General features: G+C 38.4%; 1 protein-coding gene across 3 annotated transcripts in view; it reads left to right on the top strand.

The window, feature by feature from the left end:
- The first annotated feature begins 1842 nt into the window (after window positions 1-1842).
- LOC132056716 (uncharacterized protein At3g06530) overlaps window positions 1843-27311 on the top strand; it is a 30911-nt gene continuing 5442 nt past the window's right edge. Inside the window, exons 1-33 of one of the 3 annotated variants that reach the window (XM_059449027.1) lie at window positions 1843-2114; window positions 2596-2809; window positions 2939-3034; window positions 3117-3234; window positions 3326-3499; window positions 4022-4192; window positions 5806-5861; window positions 5971-6060; window positions 6138-6283; window positions 9542-9624; window positions 9735-9854; window positions 10785-10859; window positions 11985-12150; window positions 12237-12376; window positions 12471-12563; window positions 13157-13337; window positions 14714-14808; window positions 14904-15056; window positions 15138-15291; window positions 16675-16808; window positions 17001-17082; window positions 17247-17409; window positions 19498-19573; window positions 19655-19828; window positions 19922-19993; window positions 20118-20222; window positions 21344-21433; window positions 24379-24590; window positions 24715-24916; window positions 25004-25186; window positions 25468-25563; window positions 25683-25750; window positions 25824-26175. In XM_059449027.1, coding sequence (XP_059305010.1) covers window positions 1964-2114; window positions 2596-2809; window positions 2939-3034; window positions 3117-3234; window positions 3326-3499; window positions 4022-4192; window positions 5806-5861; window positions 5971-6060; window positions 6138-6283; window positions 9542-9624; window positions 9735-9854; window positions 10785-10859; window positions 11985-12150; window positions 12237-12376; window positions 12471-12563; window positions 13157-13337; window positions 14714-14808; window positions 14904-15056; window positions 15138-15291; window positions 16675-16808; window positions 17001-17082; window positions 17247-17409; window positions 19498-19573; window positions 19655-19828; window positions 19922-19993; window positions 20118-20222; window positions 21344-21433; window positions 24379-24590; window positions 24715-24916; window positions 25004-25186; window positions 25468-25563; window positions 25683-25750; window positions 25824-26175 — 4485 coding nt within the window. In that variant the 5' untranslated portion in view covers window positions 1843-1963. Of the gene's footprint in view, window positions 2115-2595; window positions 2810-2938; window positions 3035-3116; window positions 3235-3325; window positions 3500-4021; window positions 4193-5805; window positions 5862-5970; window positions 6061-6137; window positions 6284-9541; window positions 9625-9734; window positions 9855-10784; window positions 10860-11981; window positions 12151-12236; window positions 12377-12470; window positions 12564-13156; window positions 13338-14713; window positions 14809-14903; window positions 15057-15137; window positions 15292-16674; window positions 16809-17000; window positions 17083-17246; window positions 17410-19497; window positions 19574-19654; window positions 19829-19921; window positions 19994-20117; window positions 20223-21343; window positions 21434-24378; window positions 24591-24714; window positions 24917-25003; window positions 25187-25467; window positions 25564-25682; window positions 25751-25823; window positions 26176-27311 lie in introns of all 3 variants that reach the window. The other 2 variants (XM_059449028.1, XM_059449026.1) reach the window with 2 other exon arrangements.

Genomic DNA, 27311 nt, shown 5'->3' with positions numbered 1-27311 from the left:
AAATTTTAAATGGAAAAGTAGTCCCCCTTTTCGGTGGGAAGACGGGTTAACAACATTTCCCCAAATTTAAAATTTATATACCTTTTCATCCATGACCCCCGGAGTTTTCCCTTGACAAAAGCAATTAGGTTACCTCCTTTATCCATCTCCCCCTCGCCCCTTTTGTTGCTCTAAGCACCATGATTTACTATCTTTGGATTGTTTTCCCGGGCATACATTCCCGCAAATTTTCTTTGGAATAAGTTCGTCATGGTGGGGTCTTTATGTGGGTTTTGGGGCTTTAGCTTGCGGGAGTAATCTCAACCCCAGCTTTTGGATCCTGCCCCCCTTCGTACTTTTTTCCCTGGTGGGGTTTTGGGCCAACCCCAACCCACGGCCCCCACCGAAGGAAAGGAATGGGGCCTGGGGAGACGCCTGATCGGGGTGCTCTCCCCCAAAAAGGTAGGTGAGGGACCCCCACCGTATCCGAGATGACCCGGGGGGAATCGACGGGGGGGTCCTCCCCCAAACCTATTTTTTTGTTTTTCCCAAAGTTCGTTGACCGCCCTTTCAGGGCCCCCCTTTTTTTTTTCCAAATGTTTCCTCCCTTCCCCAGGGCCCACCCCGGCGGTTTACACCGCCCCGGGGAAAAAATTGTTTTTTTCTTTTAAAACCCCGGGAATACTGGAATTTTTAAAACGAAACCGGAAAGGATTTGGGAAACTTTTTTGGAGGCAATTATATTCATCTAGATCTTGTTCCATCCACCTGGTGAGAGCTTGGAGCGTGATAAATGGACAAAGTCAAACTCAGGGGAATTAGTATTTTCAAGAGCTTTTTCATTGTTGTTTTTAGCTTTAGTTTCTTAGTTATTTAGCTTTTCTTTCTTTTGCTTCTTTTGTTTTCTTAGCTTCTTTTTTGTTTTCAAACTCTCCTATTTTGGAGTAGTTCTTCTGTACAGATTATTTATTTTAATAAATTCCCATCATTATGATTTTTTTTTTTTAAAACCAAACCAGGTAGAGCTTCAAACATGTTTCATAAAAGACCAATCAACATCACAAATGAGAAAAAAATGTTCCATAATATTCGCCTATATCCATATTCAACTAAACCGGGTAGAGTTTCAGGACACGATGATACATTTTGATGGTTGAACAAGATGGAGATAAATTCAACTCAAATGCATGTATTACTAGATTGTCGTGAAGTGCAACCATTTTATACATAAGTGTGAAACTTTGAAAATAACTTTCATACAACATATTATTACTAATAATATTTCTGTATATGTTGACATGGTAACTTTGTGGATTTATATGCAGTTGAGATCATTTGTTAAAATATTTGGTTTAAGACTATAAAGGTGTATTGCAATTAGAGATAAGGGTAAAAAACACATCTCAAGTATCACTTTTTTTTTTTGAGTTTCGTATTTGAACTATCGGGTGTGAGAGTTTCTACCTAAACTATCATCAACTAGTTTGCAAAATACACCTCAAGTATCAGTTGTTCACTTTTCCTAGCTGAACTATCACCAACTATTTGCAAAACACACATCATTATGAAGAACCACTTTTTAAAGTTCCTGAATAATCGTAACTAGCTATTATTTAATATAATCATTTCACGTGGTACGGACAACGGAAGTCATGTCGAAAAGGAGTTTTTTGTTTACAAAATATAAAATAATAAGTCTTTTTATAAAATATAAACTTATATGTCAAATTTTATTTTTTAACAAGGACAAATAAATTAATACTCCATTTTATTTCAGCCAAAAGAAAAGAAAAAGAAAAAAGATTGAATGAAAATAAAAGCCGACTTTAATTATTAATTAAATTAAAATAAAGAAAGAAAGGATTCTTCTAAAACCCTAAACCCCAAACACCGTCGTCTCTCTCTATGTGTCTCAGGGTTTACAAGAAGCTTAAATAAAACTATAAAGAAGAGAGAAAAGCATTGCTCAGAACTAGGTTTAGCGATGGCTACATCACTGGTTGCTCAGCTGCAGAGGTTAGCAGTGCCTGATACTGAGCCCCGAAAACGACCATTCATTCGCCCCTCAATCTTGTTTGACCCTAAAGAAGCCGCTGATATTGAGCTCGACACCCTTCTCAACATTGCTCTTTCAGGTCCCTCTTTTATACATACCTCAGAAATTGTTTTCCTTTCTACTTTCTTTAATTGCCCCAAATTTCCAGCTTTCAATTCTCCCATGTGGCAAAACCGATGTCTAATTGTTATTTTGGCCCGGCAGTTCCTAATTGTTTTTTTCTTTTCTTTCTGTATTATCAAGAAATTTTGTGTATCTAGAGTTTAATTGTAGCAAGATTGGACAAATGTATCTTATACATGTAGAGATAAAAGCAAAAGAGTTTTATATTCATTTTTTCTTCAAGCATTTGTCCTATAACCATTTTTTTCCCCTATCCCTGATGATGAAATGGATAGTTTTTTAACTAATTGATGTGCCACCCTCTTTAACATTGAGTCAAATGCGTGCTTCATATTTTTCTGGACTACCATTATTTTATTACTATTATTATTATTATTATTATCCATTTGTATTGGATGTCATCTAAATGAAGATTTGTTGGTGTTTCTTATGTGCAGGTTTGGAGGTGTTAACAAGTAAAGAAGAAAGATTTAATAAGTACAAAAATGACTTGTTCAGTTATGGGAGTAGGGAATTGGATAGAGATTTAATGGGCATTGAGGAAAACAAGCGAATCAATGCATCGATCTATTCCTACTTGCAGTTGTTATCTGGATATTTTGAGTTAACAGCAGCCCTGAAGACATTAGAGTACTTGATTCGTAGATACAAGTAAGCTGTCCACACACTCTTTATTGGTGCTTCTAAATATTTCTATACCACTTGATTTACAAACATTGTTTATTTTGTGCTACTTACATTTGTTCTATATCTAACTCTATCTGATTGTTCTTTCTACAGAATCCACATATATAATATCGAGGAGTTAATTTTATGTGCCTTGCCTTACCATGACACCCATGTATTCGTTCGAGTTGTGCAACTAATAGACACTGGGTAAGAATGTCAATGTTTGCATATCTTATGCGGTGGCCTAGGTGATCAGATACAGGTATATAACGTCTTCTGCCTGTTTCAGGAATAGCAAATGGAAATTTCTTGAAGGGGTTAAGGCTTCCGGTGCACCACTCCCCAGGAATATTATTGTGCAACAAAGCATACGTGACTTGGGGATCTTAGAGGTTTTGTGCAACTATGTATGTATCTGTCCCTTGTGTATACATGATTTTTTTTTTTTTAAAACTATTTTTGTTTTGATGTTTTACAATTTTGAATGGAAACTGTTAGGTGACAACTTCAAAGAAGGTTCAGCCATCAAGGCCTGTCACTGGTTTTTGTACAGCTGTAATATTTGAGGTCTTAGGATCACTCAATACTATAGACAGTGAGGCAGTGAGGAGAGTCCTGCCTTTTGTGGAATTTGGACTTCAACCAGGTTCCAGAGGAGGAACCGATCTAAAGGTTAGCTTAGTTTCTTTGTATGGGAACCCGCACTACTGTTCTATGTTATAAGCTCGCAAACCACACAAAGAGAGGTAACCCGCACTAGGCAAGCCCCGTGCGACATTCTTTTCCTCCTGCCTCCTTTTCATCGAGCCACCCTTCCTTAGTTTCTTTGTATAAAGATGTCAGCTTGACACTGTTTGATACTGCTTGATACTCTGGAGTAGAGGCTTGACCTGTAATGTACAGACATGGAGGCTGTGATGTACCTTTGTCGTGCTTGATTGTTAGTGCTAACCAAACAGATATATATATGCATGTTCTGGACTGAGACGTGGAAGTACAGTCACATTTAGTGTATTTTGCACATTCCGGTCACGTTAACTTAAATTGTAACGTCTTTCTTGTAGTATCCTTTTTTTTTTTATCTATTTGATTAAATGCGTGGCACATTTTGTATCGCTGGAATTCCTTACATTCTAGAGGCTACTGTCCATAAAACTTTCACTGATCTCGTGACTGGGATTTGGCTTTTTGTAGGCTGGTGCTCTGATGATCGTAAGCTTACTAGCTGATAAGGTAGCTCTGTCCCCTAAGGTTGTCAAAAGCTTGATCCGTTCCCTTGCTGAAGTAGCTCGAGCAGATGCAAAAGATTCTACTGACTTGCAGTGGTGCCGTTTGTCTTTAATGACCCTAATCACTCTTGTCCAGGTATTGTTTTGTTTCATTCAATTTGATGTCAGAGGTGAACTAGAATTTTATTACTACACATGTCCAGGATCAATAACAAATATAGTTTTTGCTAATGAATGCGTGGAAGCTGTAATGCATGGATGTTTTTTCAGCAATAAATATGCGAGTTATGTTGTGTTATAGTTGAAAGCTCTGTGGATGCTAGAAGACTGATCTCTTACACGATCACTCTGATTATTTTGTATTTCTTGCTCTTTATTGCTTAGTTACCTTAAAAGTGTCATTGTTCATATGATCACTAATGCTAAAGAATCAACGAGGAGTTAACTGGTTGTATATATTTTACGACAGGTAGATATCTCAACAGATAGTGACAATATTAAGTGAGCTTCTAGAGTATCTGTGAATTATGCTTCTATTTTTACTATCAACAGTTTCGAAAAGCTTTGCCCCAAAAGTCAAGTAGTTAAGTGGTGGTCACTAGAGAACTTCTTATTGTATGGTTTTAAAGCGGAAACATTATCTGTTTTATTGTTTGGTTCAAGGGGTAAATAGTTTTTTATTAGTCTATTTCTGTATTCTCTTTGACACCATAGATAGAAGATTACATTGAATAAAAAAGGGAACTCTCGTGTGTCGGCCTTTGGATTTCCCTTTTCTACATCAAAAGATTTGACATCATGAAATCTGGAACAACATTTTTTTAACAGGATTACTTTTCAAAATAACTTGTTGGACAGTATCCTTGTCTTTTAATATAAAGATATTTGGAATTTTATGTATTATGCATGGTTCCTTATAAGAGCTTTGGATAGAACCATTTGGGATTTTAAGATAAAGGTTAAAAGGACCATAGCTGTATCTCGTGGGATTATACTGGGTATGTTGTAGGACATTAGCTGTATCTACTTTGCTGTATGGATTATCTTTTTATTTTTATGAGTTAATAATAGTTTTATTGCACGGACATTTATCTTGGACCTTCATTATGATAAAACAAAGGACACACTATATGCAAGAGAGTTAATCCTTTAGAAGTAGAGTCTTGGGCATCAGTGAAGGATAAGATTCCCAAGATGATGGTCTTTTCCTTCTCAAATTTCATTGCTTGCGCTTGGATATGACCAGTGAATTGTTTTGGGCTTTTCTGGGGCTGTAGTTAAACAACAACGACGATAACAACATACCCAGTGTATTCCGACAAAGTGGGGTAGTGTACGCAGAACTTACCCCTACCATGAAGGTAGAAAGGCTGTTTAGGATAGACGCTCGGCTCAAAGAAAAGTAAATCACAGCAGTGGCGGGTGTAGTTAGAGAAATGGATACTTATCTAGATCGCCGAATGCTTACAGTTTTTTAAATGTCAAGATGATGTTAAGCATATTACTTCTCCTCATCTGTATGTGTTGTTATGTCTGTCTTTCTGCCCATTCTCCAGATAGAGTGTTGATTGCTGTTACCTTTCTTAAAAAACAAGTTGTTTATCTGATTGCATGAGGAATAGCTCAGGAACATATCCTTCTCTTTTACCATGTTGACAATTGGCTCGCTGGTTGAATTTTGTTAAGTGTTCTAGCAAATGTTGTCTGTGTCTCTAACTTGGTACTTCTGTTTAAAATCACTTTATGCAGTTGCAATCTGTTGAAATTATCCCCAAGAAGATCATTGATATCCTTAAGGACATCAGGTACTATGTTGTACCCTGCTCATGTGCCAACACATAGTAGATTCTGTGTTGCCTTGGTTGGAAATTTATAACATTCCTCTGAATCCTGTTTCTGGCTGTTTGTCTAAAGGGATATTTCGGGACTTCTAAGTGAATTGGTAGAGGAGTTCAACACAGAGAAATTTCTGGCCTTGTTTTTGGACTCTCTTGTTGAGTACAGGTGGGAATGGCTGCTTTACCTGCTGAGGAGTTTCACTATTTGCTAGACCCACTGATTTAATGTTTTATGTTTTGTAGTTGTTACGATGATCTCTGCAATGGGACTCTACTGTCTATAGTAGAGATGGTTCCCTTAAAAGACTTTGTAGCTCGTGTAATCTCAAAGCTGCTTAACACATCCTTGAGGATATCGAAGGACAATGATTCAGCAGCTGCAGATGCAGGTTTGCTTTGTTTTAAGACTAGCATGCCCAGCATCTATTCCATCCCGTTGCATTTAAAATATTTTCATTGATTTTGCCGACATGATGTGCATTCATGTCATATATGCTCCAACTAGTTGAGTAGGCTCACACTGTCTGAGTGCCTGCTTAATTTAAATTCTATTAAATGTTGATTTTGCAAGAGCTTTTGGGTTGGTGATAGCCAATTCGAGTTTCTCAAAGAAGGAGGAACACTTGGTAACCTTTCGTAGTTCGGTGGCTAGACTCGAAATAGACTTTTTTACTCCTTAGGAAGGATGATAAAGGTACGTACAAGATCAGAATTAAATGCCGAGCGAATATCTTACAACCAGACATAAAATTTCTTGGTGATGGATTTAGCCGATCGAAGATGACGACGAAGAAGAGGTCGTGGGACCGAGCCTAGGATCGAGATGGGGGAGTTTGACCCTATTAGTGCCACGGAGATGGGAGAGAAATTGAAGGATATGGGGGCACAGGATAGTGGGGATGCGAGCGATATGTGGGATAAGACTCGCTAGTTGGCATTAGGGTGGTAGCAGGGGAAGTGTTGGGGGTCTCGACGGAGTAGTCGTGGTCGACATCGAGGGGCTCGGTGGTGGAATGGAGAAGTTCGAGGAAGGTGGAAGCAAAGAAGGTGGCGTATGCGAAGTTGATAGAAAGCAAGGATGAGGTGGAGAAGTGGACGAATACGAACTTTATAAGATGGCGAGGAAGGAGGCGAAGTTGGCGGTTCGACGGCAACGGCCTTTCGAGAACGTATGTATCTTTGAACTAGAAGAAAAGGAGGGGACCGAAATTGTTCGAGGGCTAGCGAGCGAGGGAGAAAAGGCACGTGATGTGGATCAAGTAAAATGCGTCAAGACGAGTGGCAAAGTATTGTTGAGGAGACTCGTTAGACGGAGATGGCGGTCATACTTCTCCATCCCGGGAATGAAGAAGGGACGAGAGACATTGTGTTGGGTGATTTAGAACATACGAAGGGCGTCGCGATTTTTGGCTATTGCGGGGAGTATTAAGGTTGACGAGGTTAAGGGGGCACATTAGAGCGTAGGATGCGCGGGGAAGAGCGGACTCCAGACTTCGACGAGATTCGGGGAATTACGGAAGAGCGCGGGCCGGATAGGTTTGGAGTGGGCGACTAGGTTGTTTAATGTCATCTTTAAGACGGCATTGATGCCCGAAGAATGGAGGGCGAGTGTAATGATCCCTACATACAAGAATAAGGGAGATATCCGGAGTTGCAACATATATATGGCAGGTATGTCGCTAAGCCATACTATGAAAGTGTGGGGAGAGGGTGGTGGAGATGAGGGTGAGGAGAGTGTGTCTATTTCGAAGAAAACCGGTTCGGATTAAATGCTGGGACGTTCAACTACGAAGCCATCCATCTTACGCAGAAGGATGGTGGAGCGAAGATAGGGAGAGGAAGAGGGACTTACACATGGTGTTCATCGACCTAGAAAAGGCTTATGACAAAGTTCAAGACCGTATCATGGAAATGCTTGGAGGCTAAAATCAACTTTTACCCGTGGCGTACATTAGGGCTGATCGAGGACATGTATGAGGAGCAAAACCGAGGGTGAGGACAAGAGGAGAGACTCGCAGCACTTTCCGGTTGTGATGGGGTTGCATCAAGGATCGCTCTTAGTCGGGTTTTATTTTCCTTGGTGATGGATGGATTGACACGACAAATTCGAGGTGAGGTGCCATGGTGTATGCTTTTCGCGCCGGACGACATAGTCCGATTGACGAGACTCGTAGCGGAGTTAACGATAGGCGGAGTGTTGGAGACATACTGAGTCTAAGGGTTTATGGCGAGTAGGACCGAGAGCAGTACTTGAGTGTAAGTTCGATGAAGCACCTCGGAGGTCGTACTTGGAAGTAAGGCTTGGTACCCGTGCCGTCAAGAAAAGTAGTTTCAAGTACCTTGGGTCTGTGTGCGGCAATGGGGAGATTGACGATGATGTCACACGTCGTATTCAAAGGTGGATGAAACGGAGGCTTGCTAACTAGAAAGTGCTATGTGACAGAAGGTGCCACCAAACTTAAGGGCAAGTTAAAAGTAGTGGTTAGGCGAAACTATCTTTGTGGGGCGGAGTGTTGGCCAGATCTCTCGTTCAAAAAGATGAAAGTTCGAGATGAGAATGTTGAGATGGATGTGTGGCCACGCCGGGAGTGACGGATTAGGAATGAGGATATTCGGGATAAGGTGGGGTGGCCTCGGTGGAAGACAAGATGCAGGGAAGCGAGATTGGAGATGGTTTGGGCATGTGAAGAGAGAGACACGATGCCCCGGTGCGGAGGTGTGAGAGGTTGGCCATGGATGGTTTCGGACGAGGTAGGGGTAAGTTAGAAGTTTGAGGAGAGGTAATTAGACACGACATGGCGCAACTACGACCTACCGAGGACTACGACCTTAGATAGGAGGGTTTGGAGGACCCAATTAAGGTAGAAGGCTAGTAGATAGTCTCGTTATCCGTTCTTATTAGTAGTCGCATTATTGCAATATAATTTTTTATGCTCCGATTTCGTTATTATCTCGTTATTTCCTATGCTTTGATTATCCCGTGTTCTCTCGCTCCGATTTCTCGCTATTATCCGTTATTTCGTGTTGTGATTATCCCGTGTTATCTCGTGTCGCTTGCATTATTTCTTCCATATCGCTTTGAATCTCTCTTTTTCCGAATCTCTTAACTTTATCTTACTTCTTTTTATGCTTTTATTGAGCCGAGGGTCTTTCGGAAATGTACCTCGTCCTACCTTGGTAGGAGTAAGGTCTGCGTACACCTACCCCTCCCTGCCCACGATGTGGGATTTCACTGGGTTGTTGTTGTTGTTGTTGTTGTTGTAAATGTTGATAAAAAGGAAAAAATGGACTAGTGTACAAAGAAAAGAAGCAAGAGCGGCGGAGGGGGGATAAGTGGCAGAGTGGATATGAAATGAAATTAAAGAAGCAAGAGAGGGGGAGGGGGGATAAGTGGCAGAGTGGAGATGAAATGAAATTAACTCCCATTCTTTTAGGTGGTGACCTTTTTTACCTTTCAATTTTTGGTGGTTAAAGGGTTATTATGGGAAGAAACACGTGAGTGTTGCACTACTAACTTTGCCCACCCATGGTGATGAAGGTTCTGATCTTCTGTAACTGCATATTATCCGAATAAGCACAAGATTCTCAGATCCTCTAGATTCTTGAATAATATTTCTTTTTCATATCATTCTATGCTTAATTGTTAGGGAGCCGGTGCAATCTGATATTGGTTACTCTCCTTAAGAAATATCTATTTGAGTCACGTGAAGCTGTCAACAGATATATTGAGGTTCGTTTTTCTTGTTTGTCTCTCCATATCCTCTGTGATTTTTGATCCTTTCTTATTTATGGGGTAATTGTGTAGTTTAATGTAAAATATTTTTTCCTCTTTGCATGCAGGATATTAAACTGCGGTCCAAAAATGACTATGAAATAGTTATCAGGATGTTGAACTGTAATTTGGATCTTTCACATGAAATATCTAATTCAAAACTTTGGTTTGCCATGGAACATCCAAAGGTATCTTTGTTTACCTTTTCCATGTGATATATTTCTATACTGATAGCTTCACCCTTTGGGCTGGCTACTTCCCTCTTATCTTTTGCTTGTAAGTGCTGTGTCGCTTAGAAGTAAAAGAAAAAAAAAGCTATTTTGCCAATTTAAAAAAAAAAAAAAAAAAAAGAAAGAGATATTTTAGACTTTACATCTTCAAATGGACGGAAGGCATGAGTACCATTGGGAGCAACTTTGATTTTTTCGCTGATAAATGATTATTTGGAGCAATCTCCAAAGCAGCAGCACATTGTTGGCAGTAATATGATCTTTTCCACTAAATGGATCATAATGGGTGCATATTTGACCCCATTGTTAGGTTTTATAGCTGCAATTCCGGCAACTGCAATGGCTTCTTTATTTCTTCATGTTCAAAAAAACAGGATTGTGTAGATCCACTGGGACCCAATCTCATCCATTTTTTTTGAAAACGTGAACTTGTATCATAACATGGATATTAGAAGGATAGCAGCAGCTAAGTTGCATTGCAGTTGGCATTTTGAGTTAAAGAGTTAGCCAGAAAATGAAGTCGCCCATTTTCTGATAAGAAACTTCACAAGTGCAAATTAAATCTTCAACTAATTAGTGATATTTTCGTTTGAAAGAAGTGCAGTGACTTTTTAAATATAGATCTTCCTGAAAGAATAGTAAGGCGCCGAAAGCTGGGGAGAGGGAGCTCTTAACAGTTTTCTTATAATAGAATATAGATCAGTTTTGTTATCACAAAAATGTCTGTACTTTGCAAATATTGTTTTAGAGATTAGATGATCATTTTTTATCAAATAGATCACGAGTCTGTGCTTTGTACTTGTCGTTTTTTAAAGAATTTCTGAGATTGAATCTAGTTAATTTTGGTACAAACTACTATTTACACATTTGTATGTGTTTTTATTGCAGGCAGAGGTTCGACGATCTGCTCTTCTGGGTCTGGATGTGCGTGGTACGTTGAATGTTGAAGCAGCTGATTTTCAGGTAATGCTTCATTCCTTTAATCTATATATGCTGTACTCCCTTTCCCAACTAGTTGTCCTTCTCTCTGGTTTTTAGCCTCATTCGGAGAAAAGTTTATCTAAGATATGTTGTAAAAAAAGACTTTAATCTAGGATATGCTATAATCTGATAGATTATAAGCAAAATTAGTATTATTAATAGACCTTCCCGTTCCTAAATAGCCGATGTGGGAACTCAACACCCACCACACCCGGGTCTACTGGAGCATGGATAATATATATGGGGGCTCAACATCAGGTAAAACAAGGAGTGGGATGTGCCTGGCTTTGATATGATGATGAGAAAATGGACTTTGGGCTTGACTCAACCCCAAAAGCTAGCTCATGAGGCGAGGATTGCCCAAGATCATGTAAGGAGACCAAATAACCTTACTCACAACCTATGTTAGATTCTTACACCTCTGCACACAGACTGAACATCTGGAGCGTGAAAATTTTAATATGAGGGCCCAATATCGGGTAAACCAAGAATTAAGATGCGTCTGACTCTATGGCACATAGAAACGAAAATTTAGCCTAACTCAACCCCAAACAGCTAGCTCAAAAAGTAAGGATTGCCTAAGATCATATAAAGAGAACTTCCCATCCCTAAATAGCCAAGGTGAGAACTCAACACTTCTTTTTGTGTGATGGTGTCTGCAGAGCTTTAGGTTTCTCACGGTTGAGCTGTATTGTGAGTTACCTAGACACTGAGCAGACCTTCAGTTTTTTTTATATACTCTTATCAAACTATTAACATGAGTAATTGACATGCCTTTGTACTGAAATGGGGAAGAAAATGCTGCTGTACTGTGTTTGGGAAGCTCTAGTCTTGCACTTTTAATTGGCCTCATATGAAACAGTTGAAGGAGTGGTGCTCTAATAGTTTTAATGGGATGTGATTTTGCAATATAATTTGATTGTTGCATGCAGCTGTCTCTTTTCAAATAATTGTAGTTTGGAGATTTAATTGAATTGGTATGCTAGCTTCTCTATAATTTGGTGCTCGTATCTGCATGAATATATTTTCTGAGGTGCATTGAATTAGCTAACTAATAAAGTCTCTTCACACTTCATTTTTCTAATATGCTCCTCTTCCATTCAGAAGTTTGGCACCATTCAAGATGCTATACTACGCCGGCTCTGTGATGAAGATTTGACTGTTGTTCAGGCAGCTTTAAACCTAGAGGAATTGCCCGAAATAATAAGTGCTCCACTTCGTATTGATGCATTCAGGAATGTGCTCCAAAGATGCATTAAGATATTGTCATCAGGTATCTTAACTCTTGCATTTGGTGAATTTTGTCCTAAATTGGACATATATATGCAGCATGTTTCACATTAACTCCTCAAATTACAGGTGCATCTCGTAGTGCCTCTCTGGCAGTTGACATCGCTTTGTCTTGCCTCCAGCATGTTGCGGCGGGTTTTCCAGATGAGGGTGAATACGTGAAGATGGTGGCGACATTAGTTTTTCCCTTTATTATAATAATTCCAAAGGTTTCATCTAAGAGTTTCAGTTTTTTCCTTTTAGCCATGGATCTCGTATAATTAGCTTGCTGATTACTTTGTTCTTTTCTTATGCTAAATACAGACCCAAAGATTAAATTTGAAAGCTCTTGAAATGGCCAAGCAAATGAAGTGGCCTTTCTATGAGAATCTGGTCAGTGTTTCTCTACTGGATAAGGTAATGGTTTTTTTATAATTGTTGTGCATCTCTTCGTTATTGTCTTATAACAGTTCATCAGATAAAGAATAATATTGCCTGTCTTCATTTTGAATTTTGAAACTTTAAATAGGTCTTTTTAAATTTGAGTTTCCAATTGTGCTCAATTTCTCAATATTGTGATTTACCTGCCACTGTAATTGTTCTGTAGAATCTGAACATTGTAATCTAGCTGGTAACAAATTCCAGTTGCTTTTTGCAATGGGCTTTCAGTTTATTTCTTGTCTTTATGTTCAGATGTAAAAATGCGCGCTTGTGTAACATAATGTTACCAGAAATCAACTTTAGGACTTGCTTGTAATGAGCTAGCAAAAGCCTATTCCATTTACAGTTAAACACTTCTCCTTTTTCTTTTATTCTGGGGGACGAGGAGGTTGACTGGGATGCCGGAAGAATCTTGTCGTGAAAAATCTTAAAACGAACCTCCTTTTTTTGGTGGGTGGGGGGTTTTTTTTTTTTGGGGGGGGACGGGGGGGAGTTCATATGTTCTTATTTAATTGGTCAAAAATTGAATGATCCTTGAACTAATCTTGCATTTTTTTATCGATATATAGAAATTAGATTCTGGGAAAATATCCTCAATCAACGCGGGGAACATTAATGCGCTAGCAAAAACATTGTCAGTACATCCCGATGAATATTTGCCTTGGCTGGTAGAATGCTGCAAAACCTCGGAACTGTCAAAAATTTTGTTCTTGTTGGTGTTGTTGCAATCTTTCACACTGCTGGAAACAGGTAATTTTATGACTATGGTTTGATGCTCTGCGTTGGGCCTTCCTTAATGCTTTGAACAAGTGTAAATTAAAAACCAAAATTGCATGCCTATTTATCTCTGTTAGAGCATGTCTAAGCGTTTAACCTGCCCCAAAAGAAGGATCCGTTGAAATTGCTCGATTTATGTACTAATATTTGACCCAGAATGACTTGCCTTGGTTCTTAGTAAATGTTCAGACTTGATTATTCTATTTTTAGTAACCGAGAAATCCCCGAGGGCCAGTGCCACATGGTTAGAAACGTGGTGGATAATGGGCCCTCGGGGATTTCTCGATTATAAAAAAGAAGATATGAGTCATTATTGTTTTTACTTTTTTAGAATCGCCTAATGTGGCAATATGAAAGATAGAAATTTGTTGGTATGAGATTTGTCTAAGGAGCTATTTAATTGCACTTGCAATGGATTAAAGTTGTGGCAATCTGGGTTGAAGTTTGAAGATCTTGAAAATAATGGCAAGGCCTTTCTTAAAAAAAGCTAACAGCTCCTTATAGAAAACAAAAGCTAAAAGATAAAACTATCAGATCATCTTTTACACCAATGCTAACAATTTTGAATATCCAGAAACCTAAGAAAAGAGCCCAACTTCTGTTCTCAACAATCTTGTTTAATACTTCACATTGCAATGCTTGAATTGCCTTTCTTCTGTTTAATATTTTGAACCAAGGAACGGTACCTGAGGATTGACCTTGCAATTGGTTGCTTTTTTAAAGGCCAATTGTTAAATAGAATTTTGATTATTCGAATCAGTGGTGGAGCTAAAGGTAAATAAGGGTTCAATTGAATCCCCTCTTTGGAAATTATACTGTGCAAGTGGGGTAAAAACAATTTTTTACTTATATGAAAAATACATTTCTGAATCCCCTTATTCTTAGTTTTGTATTCTTGCATTTTTTTTTTGAAAATGTTGCATTCTTGCATCTTTTTAGAATCCCCTTACTAGAATTTCCCCTACAAACGATTCGAGCTAAAACTGATTATTGCTCTTATACAGTTATCTGTGGAGTATTGGGCGTCAAAATTTGGATATTTCTAGACGAGGAATAATTTTGCTACTTGTCTTTCCCTTCCATCCAATGATTGAACGAAAAAAGACCAATTCATTCTTTTTCTAATCAATCAAGGGGAACCTTTCTAATTCTTAATTCTATAAGGTTTCCTGCTCTGCTACTGATTCAAATTTCAAAAACTCATAAAGATTATACAAGTTAACTAATATTGGACAAAGATGTAGAGTGAGTTGAAAAGATACTTTTGCTCTTATACTTTTACAATTCTAATGTTGGATTTATTTTGGCAAATGTCGTGTTTACTTTCGGCTCATCCCCTTCTTTGTTAGGAGATGGTGGATTTTCATCATTCTTTGGCATTTGCTTTCCGATCCTCCGAATGGAGTGGGAATTGCTGGAGTCTGCAGGGAATATTTCAGAAGAGGTAGCTGATATAGTTTTCTGCCATTCACAGCAGTGGGTAATTTGCTTGGTTTTTGGCACCATCTTTTGCTAATCACCTATCTTACACAATCACAGTTCAACCCAGGATTATGGGAGGGTGACATTGTTGGACTCATTGAACATATGGTTGCTGCCAACCCGAAAGCTCTCAATGGTGATATTCTGACTTGCTTGTTTTGGAGGCTGCTTGGGTCATTTAGTAAAATAGCAGCTGAAGCAGAACCTTTGGTTTGTGACCTTTGGCTGTTTTGACTATGTCTTTTTCCCCGCTTTTTCGTTACCTGATGTGTTTTCTGTCTCCGTTTGCAGGATGAGAATGAGAACTGGTTATGCTGCTTTCGGGATCTGTTTGTCTTTATTGTATCCCATACGAACCATGTCTTCAAGAAACATCTCTGTAATGTTGTTGCAAAATGCAAGATCCAGACATCACACTTCCTCTCAGAGTTCTTTACTGATGAAGGTTAGGAGACGGTTCCTTTTAACTTCTTCATCATTCTGTATTAGTGTTGGTATTACCATCCCATTTTTGGTGTACCTCTCTTGTAATTGTCATCCGTCTTCTGTTGAGTGGTAATATCTCGATGCTCGAGAATATCGATTCCTGGAAAGGCTCCTTCCTAAAATTTGCTGTTAATTACTGCCGTTTTCACCCATAATGACGCATTGTTTTGTGAACTTACTTTTTCCGAAGTTCTTTAGTGAGGGAGGGTTAGATACTGTTTCCTTTAGATTCTTGTTCAATTGTTAACTTGCTATTACAAATTTTACCTTCAACCTGTTGTAATATCCCTCTCTTTTAGTTAACGAGCAAGAAAGTTCCTTTCATGCGGTTATCGTTCATCATGTCTTAAAGCACTCATATGTTGATGTTTAAGCTTATCAATTCCTGGATAGGCACTGACCTGACAATTACTGCTAAAACCGCTGTGTTCAGACTTCAGTAATGGTGGCACTTTTTTGTTAAGTTTGCATATTTACTTTCCAATTCTGATTGGTAGTGTCATTTGAGATGAAGACCCTTGAATTGCAAGCTTTTCTGCTCAAATGAAATGGTCGCTATGCAAGCTCTTAAAGAACATTAGCATCTAAAAGCATTTGTCGAATGCAAGCATGTTGAAACTACATTCTACCTGATCTACAATGTGTAAAATTTAGGTTAGGAGTGAAGCTAGTAAATGTGTTAATAAAAGATCTGAAGTTAGTACAAGTTCTCTGGAGGAGAACCTTGCCAATTTGTCTCTGGGGAATTGATTTATCACCTCTCCTTTTCTCAGCAAAACATGATTTCTTTGTTAACTTTCTCTGTCTGAATTTTCCTTGCATGGCACAAAAACCCTAATTCTTTCCATATTAAAATCTGTATTAAATTGATAAAGTAAAATCAACCCAAAAGAAGAAATCAATTCTTTTTAGGGAGTTCTCTAGATTAGAAACTGGGGAGATCTGGGTTTGTAAGGACAACTTTGCGCATCATGTATGGTCTCTCAAGGCTAATTCTGAACTCTGCACATCAAGGAAACAAAACGGATGAAAGGCAAAGACAGCTTCTGGATAAAGTTAGAATGTGATTGAACTTCCTAATTTTGCCGACAGTGGGAGGTCTGATGGAGTTTTAACTGAATTCTGAAAGGGTTGTTTCACAAAAAGGAACCCGTGTCAGTTGCTTGAATAGTAGATAGTTATAATGGCAGTGATGCTTCTGTGATGTTCATGGACTTGGTGATGATGTCCACTATGGTGTAGATAACTATCTAGAGTTGTCCATTCACTGCTCCTCTATGATCTTTCTTGAGGATTTGTGTTGTTCTATTTTACTATATTTTTGGATGTTTTGATCCTGCAGGTGTTTCTGCTGCTCTCCTTATTGGAAGTCTGCATGTTTTCACATCTCTTAGCGCTCGTCCGGACGAGAGTCTCACTTTTCAACTATTTGCTGAATTCCCCTCGATCCTTGTTCCGCTATCAAGTGATAACCAGGTTTTGCATTTACTTCTTAGATCTAAAGTGTTTCAGCAAACAACTCAGACTATTTTCTTAGAACTTTTGTGTTTCTGTCTATTGTAAAAAGAGACACATTTTGGCTTGTCAGGAAAGCGGAAACCTACTTTTTGCTATTGATGGTGTTCTGTTTCACACTTGAAAGCGGTATACTTATTTTTCTGTATGTAGGATGTGCGCATAGCAGCAATGAACACCATTGAAGGACTTCTATCCTTGTGGTCACGCGTTAATTTATCCAGATCTAAAAATGGTATTCCTCTCTGGCAAAAATCAGTTAACTCTCATCAACTTTCTGTGTACCACTCCTGTACGGGGAGTTTTTCCCACATCAACAAAATAGTAACCCCCAAGAAAAAAGGTTCTCCAGTGATGTATTTCTCTTCCATATGGCGTTAACATTCTGCCAAATGACAGGTCTTCATGCTGTCTGGGTTAATTTTCTGGGAGAACTATTGGGCTTAATGGTTCAGCAGAAGAGATTGCTAATATCAGACAAAAATGTCCTCTCATCATTGTTTTCTTCATTGCTTGGCAACTCCAATGATTCTCTCTTAGTGCAACACAATATTGGAAAGAGGTTGGCTCTGTTCTCCAATAACACCCGTCACTTTTCGCAGTAAATGTTGAATTCTTTGCCTCATTTTTGTTTTTTTGTCTATTTAAAAAAAGATAGATTGCTTTCTGTTGCGGCCTGCTGGTGGGGAGTGGGGTTCAGTGACTTGGTTAAGGATGCTAAAATACTGAAAGTAATGTTATTTTCTGGTAATGACATGGAGATTCACAGGTTGCTATTCATAAGTTTTTGAGAGTGTATCTGGCTGAAGAATTTAATAGTAATGATTGTTGTACGACAACTTGTTGCAATCTGATCTAAACAAGACAACATAAAAGATAGAAAATGGATAGATATTTAAAGCTAGACACAAGTAAAATCAAAGAGAAGGCAATAATTAGATTGATAAAAAGCAAATTACCTCCTAGAATGGGTACCCCAACACTTGGACTATAGAATGGTAATTCGTCTTGCAAGTTCCTCACCAAAAGTTGAAAATATCCGAAGGCATAGCCAATTTTCACCATTAAGATTCATACATTCGGCCAAGTCTAATGTAAATTGAGCGCTAAAATTACTGTATATACTGGGGTCTAATCAAGAGCTAACTACTGTCCAGTATCCCTTAAACTATGGCAAAAAATGCAATTTATTCGTTTCTGAAAATCTGGACTTTTGCTGGACTCTCATGATTGTACTCATGAATCCGCGGTTGCGGCTTCTAATCTTTTACGGGCTTGTGGTGACTCAGCTGACATTCGCGGTCGTACAATGACATTGCGATCGCGGTTTCTGTGTTCCAAGCTTGGCAGTATACTGCTTCATGCATTTTTCATCCTCTTTGTGACCTGAGGCTTGTCTCTCCCCCTTCTAACATCCATTTTAGCATATTTTGAGCCTTGAGATCCACCTTCCATGCTTCCTTCTCCAAGTTATTGGTGTTTGGATGGAGGCTTCCAATCTCGCAAGTGTCATTACATCACAATCTCTATACCTCTAGTTGTTATCCCTGTGAACACAGCAGATAAGGCTTGGTGGTTGCAAAGTTAATTTTCAGCTGCAAATGCTTAATTTCCCAGTTTCTTTCTTTAGAACTCATTTAGGTAGTGCGATCACCTCGCGAGATGTGGATCTTTTAAGTAGGTTAAGGTCGGTAGGATTTTGCATGGACATTGGTGTCCTGTCTGTCTAGTGCAAGGGAGGATGAGTATGGTCTCTTGCTCAATGCCGTGGTGCTACGGTCAGTAGTTTTTCATTTTCTCAGATCAATTGGAGTTTGATTTATAGTTGTGTTCATTTCTTAGTCTTGTTATCATTGATAAGAGATTTCAGTTCATGCACGTGGTTTTGATAAGGTGATTTTTTCTTAATCTACCATTTAAATGCTTTGCCCCATGTGTTCCATTTGTTTGCCGCTCTTTCTTTTTTAGTCTGTTCCAAAGACACCTTTATATAATTGGAAATTCTTTAACTACAAATTTCCCTTTTTACCTTATCTGCATGCTCATAGAACTGTGATCATTGGTTAAAACCACAAGTTCAAAGGGTACTTTTGGTATGTGCAGAAGTTTTCTTTGTTAAACTCCAAGCCAACTCAAACACCGATATAAATGAAACTGAGGGAGTTTTAATTTGATAGTTTCCCCTTTTCAGATTTTGTCCTTCACTGGGAAATCTCTGTGTATGTTCTTCTCTACTGGGTAGGTATTTAGGTTCTTAGTGTTGTTTTCTTCATTTCCAAAGTGGAGAGCTAAGTGGTATTTGGCCTATAAATAAGAAAGGATAAAAAACCACAGAGGATATGGGGAGACAAGCAAGAAAAACGTACCTCAATATATCTGTTGACAGCTTCACGTGACTCAAACAGATGTTTCTTAGGGAGAAACCAATATCAGATTTTACCGACTCCCTAACAATTATAAGCATAAAATGATATGAAAGAGAAATACAGGCTAGCAAAAGCAGAAAGAGAAATATTATTCAAGAAACTGCAGGATCATTATAGTCTTATTCTTGTAGTCTCATCAGATGTCTGCTTCATCTTATGTACAATCATAATTGTTTTTGAAATATGCTGGCATTAAAGGCGGTTGCTTATTTTTGTTTTTGCAGATTTGATCAGACAACCAAAGATGAAATCCTGGCTTTCTTGATAGGTTCCGCCCTTAGATTTTCTGCGTACGCAAAGGTTGGCCTTCTCGATATGTTTATACATGCAATGTTTTGTTTTCTTTTGACCTTTGCTACAACTGTCAAAATTTGTATACAGCTGAAGATTTTGTCGTTGCTCAAAGGCGTTGGAGATAGGGTACTACGTGTTAATGGTGTTGAATCATTAATGCTTGATCTTCTTGATAGACGCCAGAAATGTCATATTGGGTTTGACAAGTCATGCCATAAGTTGTCACAAGTTGAAGTCGACATTCTCTGTCTTCTACTGGAGGTAAAATTATAAAATATGTAATTCCCTTCTAAGCTCCTATTATGTTGATCTAAGCTTCTCAAAAAGTCTGACTTGGATTGCCGTCGTTCATAGATGTGTATAAAGCCTTCTACTACAACTGTCGGTGACCTTGACATCTTGGGCCCTATATTGAAAGCCTTACAGGTTAGCTGGCCTTATCCCGTACCCTCCCGCCTTTTGAACATATACCTATGTAAATTCCTATACTTCGATGAATCTTAACCTTCCAAGAAATCTTCTGATAATATCCCATACTTTCTGGCTCTAGGTCAGCAATGTGTCATCCGGAGACCCTGCTGTTCTGAAGCCTTGTATGACTATACTGGGGGATCTTAGCAATTCCTTCTATGCAAGTCTGGAGACTGAGACTCAGGTTAATGACTTTCTTTCTTTTTTTGAGATAAGGTAGACTCAGATTAATGACTGAGCATTCATTACCTTGCTTTATGTGCAAAGACTGATCTGAAGCAGTTTTTCTCATGGATTTTAACATAGCCGAACTATAGGACTTTGATGTTAAGAAGAATAAGAAAGAGCTGATGACATATGTTAATAATACTCCAATACTTCCTTAATTATACGTTTTCCGTTACTTTGGCTATTATATATATATATATATATATATATATATATATATATACATACATATTCTTTTTTATTTGGCTATTTTGCACATATGAAGTCTGTTGTTATGCTTATCTTTTTCTGTGTGTCCATGTACTTGATGTATACCCGATAAAGTACTTGCACTGCTTGAGCAGGATTCAGGGAAAAATTATGCCATTTAAACAATATGGGAACTTTCATTGAGTCTAGAGAATATTTTAAGGGTTTACATGTGGTAAATGCATTGTAAGCCTGCTTGTACGTTAACCTTCTTTGTGTTCTGTAGGTCTACTGAGCAGCCAGCATAGGCTTTATAATGCAGCACCATTTTCTTAGTGTCTATGGCCATGTAGTTGGCCTCGGCTTCCTTAAAATGGATAAGAAGGGGAAACTATAGAAAAATGTTGATTTCTGGCCCTCTTTTGTTTTTGTGGAAAAGAGGGAATAAAGTCTTCTCCATCACTCATAGATTCTCTTCTCAATTGCTTAATGATAAAAATATTCTTCTCATAGATTAATGCATTTTTTCCAATTTTATGCTGTCTTGGCTTCTTGCTTCCCATGCTGTCTTGGCTTTTTTTTCCTACTTCTGCTACTACTAAATTCTTTAGCATGTAGGTAGTGCATGGATGCCTGACAGGAGAAAGTTTCTCCTCTATTATAATAATTTTTTCAATTTCTTAATGTATGGATGCTTCATTCTTCATACTATCCAGACTTCTTTTTGTTGATATGAATAGTAGCTAGACTTCTTTGACTACTTTTGCTGCTACTCACTTTCTTCTTTCGAGCATAGAGTGCATGAACTTGAATCTCTTTCCTTTAACAAAGTATTTTTCTTGAAAACTTGTATTTGTCGATTTCATTGATCATGGTTTGAATTTTCAGGATCTTGTCTTTCGGCATCTTGTGTTCTTGTTTCGCAGTACCAATGGGGATATACAAAAAGCTACAAGAGAAGCCCTGCTTCGCATTAATGTATGTTCCCAACTTTCTTCTCATCTGATTTGCAGTCATTGTTCTCTGTCTAAGCATGTTCGAAGTTCCAGAATATCTGGCACCAAGTAAAATGTACTTATTAAGAAGTCTGTGAAACTAATATGCCTCATTGAGATGAGAAAATTTGTGTCTGGAACATCCAAATCCAGCTCTGCATGAGTTAAAAAGCATTCGTTGGCCTACACACATCGTTATTAGTGTGGTGTATCTATATCTAATCTGAAGCACATAGGTTTGAAGTTAGTTGGTTATATCCAAAAACACATAGGTGTGAATGCTTGCTGTAATAGATGATAGTCTTGTGCAATTCCCAGTTTAAAAAAAAATAGATGATAGGCTTGTGAATCTGTCGGTGCGTTCACGTGCAGATCATTCTTCTGGCACCTTGTATTCCAATGATGCTAGAGTGCATTCTGTTTGATCTGGCACCTGCAAAAATTTACACCACTGATAGGCAGTTGGCTAATGCTAGTGATAGAAGAAATAACTTTGTGAGTGATTATTACACCACTGAATCCACTGATTTTATACCTTCAGCTGCAAAATAAGAAAAAAATTTCCTCTATGCAATTGTGAGGAAAAAAGAGTAAACCAGTGTGGGAAAGCGATACGAGTGTAAAGGCTGAACACAGTTGAACCATTTTCCAGAATTACATAAGCATAAATAAGTAAACGAACACCAAATGGAGAGTAGATTTCTCCAGCGAGTCAATGGAAGCTAGAGACAGTGACAAGAGTGAGCGTAGAGGAGAATGTTACCACTAGCAGTGACAGGTAGCGAAAGGTGGGAATGTTTTTCTTAAAGAACTGGAAATAAACTAAAACCGAAAAAATGAATCAAGTAAACTGAAATTTTCTGTTACTGTTGGTTTAAGTTGAATAATGCACACCCTTGGTCGTATGCTAAACCGAAGAATATACACCACAATACATGGGCTAAGAATAGGAGATGTTTTGGCGGTGTAGAGGCTGATTTTGTACATAGGAGGAATATCCTCTTACTTCTAGTTTCTTCGTGGCGCAACCATGTGGTTCCAGTTTGTATAGTAATAGAATAGCAGGTGTACCTTGTCGACAACCATATTTGTTTCGTAGCCTCTCTTCTTTTTTATTATACTTCATTTTTGAAACGGAGACTTCCCATACATTAATAATTGATTTGGCTTTATCAGAAAAAATGTTAAGAAAATATTGGTGATGCCAGAAAATTTGGTTTGGGTTCCATTGTCTAAATCGGTATCAGTTTTGTGTAAATTTTTTGGGGTTTGGTGGAGGCAAGAGAAGATGTTATAGAGGTGCATAATTTTCACAATAACGTGTTGTGTTTGGATGGATGACAGACTAGAATAGTTCAAAGACATTCTTTCAACAACAACAGACCCAGCGTAATCCCACAAGTGGGGTCTGCGGAGGGTAGAGTGTACGCAGACCTTACCCCTACCTTGGCAGTTAGAGAGGCTATTTCGGATAGATCCTCGGCTCAATAAAAGCAGAAACACATATGAAATCATACGCAGTAACAACATCAGGATAGTAAGAAATACGAAAATACTAAAATAATACTAAATCCTAATGGTAAGAAAAAGCAAAACGTGTATCCACTTACTACTAGCCCGCTACCCTAATCCTTGACCTCCACATGCTCCTATCTAGGTCATGTCCTCGGTTAGCTGAAGACTTGGCATGTCCTGCCTAATCACCTCTCCTCAATACTTATTCGGCCTACCTCTACCTCTCCAACCCTCCATCGCTAGCTTCTCACACCTCCTCATCGGAGCGTCTGTGCCTTTCCTCTGGGCATGTCCAAACCATTTCAGCCTCGTCTTCCCCATCTTGTCCGCCACGGGGCCACTCCCACCTTGTCCCGAATATCTTCATTTCTGACCATATCTCTCCTAGTAAGCCCACACATTCATCTCGGTCTAACCACTACTTTATAGAACTTACCTTTAAGTCTTAGAAAAGACATTCTTTGTCTATTGTGTACTCTGAGACAATAGTCTATTTGACATCTTTGTGGTTTGGAATTGCTTTTCTGTGGCACAAGCAATGGGGAACTGGATGAAAATGACTTTCTATACTGAGTGAGGATTAGACCATTTTTGTAGCTCGTAGGAGAGGCGTGAGGTGTGTATATATATATATATATATTTCTGTTGATTTTGATTGTCTTTTCTTCTAAAGCTGTACATCAGAATTTGTCGACTATGTTTACAGCTTGGCCATTGCAATATCATCGATGTATAACTTCCTGCAAATTTATGGCTCATTATGTGCTACAGTTCCAAACTTTCATATCCGTTTTTGTTTAAGTTAATTAACAACAGAAGCCACCCTTGTAAAGAAGACTAAGCATGCTGGACCTATTAATCCACTCCGTTGCTCTCTTGTGAGTTAAATTGGTGCTAAATTATCTTGTTGTCCTGCTAGGGAAGGATAGTGTATCTTCCATCTTCCCTATACTCAGCAATGGCATTTAAGCTGCAAATTTAGGGCTTTGTTCTTCTTCTTTGCACGCCCTATATAATCTGTGACGCTTTACTACATAAGGGTGATTTACTTTTTGCTAAAATTTGAAATAGTGTTTAACTAAAAAGAAGTAGATGCTTACTTCATGCTGTTTTTTTGGTTTCATTATCTTGTATTTCAAAATATTCGATGTGGACAACATAACATACTTGTTGTACACCCGGCTAGAGACTTCTTTGTAGACGTGGATGTAACTTTTTGTCTGACTTGATTATATATGGCGAGTGGAGTCTCTGGTATCTTTGTATCGTGCTAGGACTTTGTTGGCCACTGCCTGGTTAGACTAACCGGAGCACTTCAAAATTGTAGAATTCAGTCTCTGATTAGTTTTCCTTTACAATGCAATGCACTGGCCACTGAGTAGCTAGTGGGGACTGACTGTATTCTTCTTCCAGATCACTTGCTCGATACTTAGTCGGATACTTGAGTTCATTTGTGAGCAGAAAGTTTGGTCAATTGGGTCAAGGCATGAAAAGAAAAGAAAGAAGGGAATTACCTGCAATAACCGTGATGTTTGCCTTGATATTATTCCGGGAGGTGGAAATGTTGTTGCTTTTGTTGGTTCTCTGCTTGATGTGTTACTGTTGAAGAAAGACATGGAGAACAGGTAGTTAGACTTTTCATGATATCATCTTATTGACTTGTCCATGATTAGTGCAGCAATGTGACTAACCTACCTTTATAAATACCCTTGTTTATTAATATTAACGATCAACTAATCATTTTTGTAGAGCTTCTCTCATTTGTCCCTTGTTCAAGCTTCTTCACAATGCCTTCATTGATAATGAGTGGATTCATGTGGCTGCCAACCAGGACGATTTACATTATCATGCTTCATCTGAAAACTCTCAGAGGATTTCTGATGCTGCAGTTCACATCCAACAAGTGTTGCTCCTTATCTTGGAAGACATTACTGCTAGTGTCACATCTGAGGTTTTACTAGGGGTCTTGTTTGTCTAAATGGAGTTCTACCGAGTTACTTGGGTTTTCTTATCCACATTTACTTATGCGTATTGTCAGGATGAAAATTCTATGAACTTCGATGTGGAGCTCCTCATTAAGTGTGCCCGTTCTGCAAGCAATATGGTCACACGCAATCAAATTTTCTCATTGTTATCTGCTATTTCCAGAGCAAAGCCAGACAAAGTTTTAGACCATATCTTGGAAATTCTTGTTGTCATTGGGGAATCTGCTGTCACTCAGGTCTTTCTTTTGAGTATACAAATTTTTTCCTTTTCTTTTGCCCCTCTTTTAATTTTCAGTGCTCCTGTGTTGCAATAATTGTTTTGATTTATGCATCAAATTTGACTTTGGAAAATTGAGCAACATGTCACACAAGAGTTGCATATCGGTCTGCGTGTTGAAACTGTAGTTGAAACTAGAAGTTCAAAAATTTAAAAATTTAAACACTGCATTTAAGGTATTGAGTGTTATATTTATGTCATATCTTGAGAGATTTTACATCTTAAGTTTTCCTTCTACAGTGGGACAGCAATTTTCAACATATATTTGAGGACCTCATATCTGCGGTTGTACCGTGCTGGTTGTCTAAAACTGACAGTGCCGACGCATTGCTTCAGGTAACATGGGCAGCATCCCCCTAAAAAAAAGTAAAATAAAATATATGGGCAGCATCCCGAGGTAGATGCCATAAATTCATGGAACTTCGTACTTATGCTGTAAATCTTTGCTTTTCCAGATCTTTGTAAATATTCTGCCTGAGGTCTCTGAACACCGGAGGATTTCAATGATTGTGCACGTTTTGAGGTATAGAATTCAAATTTTGAGCTGTAATATATTCTCTGGCTGCATCTTTTTCTTTAATACTCTTCTCTTGCAGGCATCTGGGTGAAAGTGTTAGTTTAGGATCATTGCTCTACCTCCTATTTTGTTCGCTAGTTGCGAGAAACTGCTCCTCCCTGTGTGACAGAAGTGATCCATCTTTCAGTTACTCAATTTCCCTCATAAATACACAGTGGGAATATTTATTTGCTGTGGATTTATTGGAAAAATATTCGTGCACAGTATGGCTTCCCTCAATTTTGATGCTTCTTCAGCGAATAGTAGTTAGTGACAGTGATGCAACACTCTTCATGGAGCTGCTAGTTGCAATGTATTTCATTTCAAACAAGCTCCAAAATCCTGAAATTGCTTTTAAGCTTGATTCGGGGGAAGATTCAGACAACATTCAGGTTTGTATCTGTTGTAATTTATTGCACTACATTTTAGTAAATGTTGGTGGAATTCTCCTGATCTCTTGCTAAATGAATAGTAGATGATTGCTTCATAATGTGAGGAATTATTCTCTTCTTGTATTCATGCAATAATCTTTTTCGGGCTTGTATGCAGATGACAGTTTATTCTGTCCAATGGCCTTCTCTCTTCTTTAATATCCTTGTAATAAACTATTTTGGGTTCAATGCAGATCATTGTTTTATGATCTTGCTTACCATCGTATGAAACTTTTTTCGAATTTCACTTGAGATCCTGATCTAAAATCCAGCAAAGCATGGAGGAATCCAGAAATTTCAAGAGTGCCTCAAAAGCTTTTCTACAAAATCACAATATTTCTTACTTGCACTTGGCTGTATAGTAATATAAATACTTGAGTTACTTGTCTTATGCTATTTTGTTTTAGCGACATACTCGGACTGCTCCTTTTTGTTGCTTTCCATAGTTGGAGTTTTTCTTTGCATGACGCCATTGCCCTATGTTCTAACCAAATAATACTGTGTGTTTCCTTTCCTGGTGGGTCCTTCAGATTTGGCTTTTATACCGAACTTCTGAAATGATTGGACTAAATTTGTGCTTTCTATAGATATATTGTTAGTGGAAACGTAAAAGAAAGAACACAAGATTTAACGTGGTTCGGATCAAAATGATCCTACGTCCACCAGAGAATAGTTGCCTTTATATTATTAACAAAGAAAGGGGAGATCACGATTACACACTCTGACTCTCTCTGGCACTACAAAGTTTTTAATTTTGGGATGCTAAACAAAGAATAATTGCCTCTTTTTTATAGGCATAAAAATGACTTGGGCTCAGTGTCTTACATGAGCTCTTGATTCTCTTATCTTGGCATTCTTTGGCTCCCGAAAGAGTAATAAAAAATCATCTAACACGCTGAGTTTTCTATCCATAAAAAACCATCTCTTTGATCTCCACCTTGGTTTGTGTTAGAGCATGCGTATGAACAATTCAGCCAAAACTTCTAAGCTTCTTTAGGCGGCCTTAAGAAACAGAAGAATCAAACCACGTATTGAACACCACAACCTGGAGTTGTATGAGTTGATGCGTACCAGGAAATTTTTTGAGTTTTGGGACT

Source organism: Lycium ferocissimum, chromosome 5, assembly GCF_029784015.1.
Source record: "Lycium ferocissimum isolate CSIRO_LF1 chromosome 5, AGI_CSIRO_Lferr_CH_V1, whole genome shotgun sequence".
NCBI lineage: Eukaryota > Viridiplantae > Streptophyta > Magnoliopsida > Solanales > Solanaceae > Lycium > Lycium ferocissimum.
The sequence above is the reverse complement of the archived record's forward strand: the minus strand, read 5'-3'. Positions and strand labels throughout refer to the sequence as shown.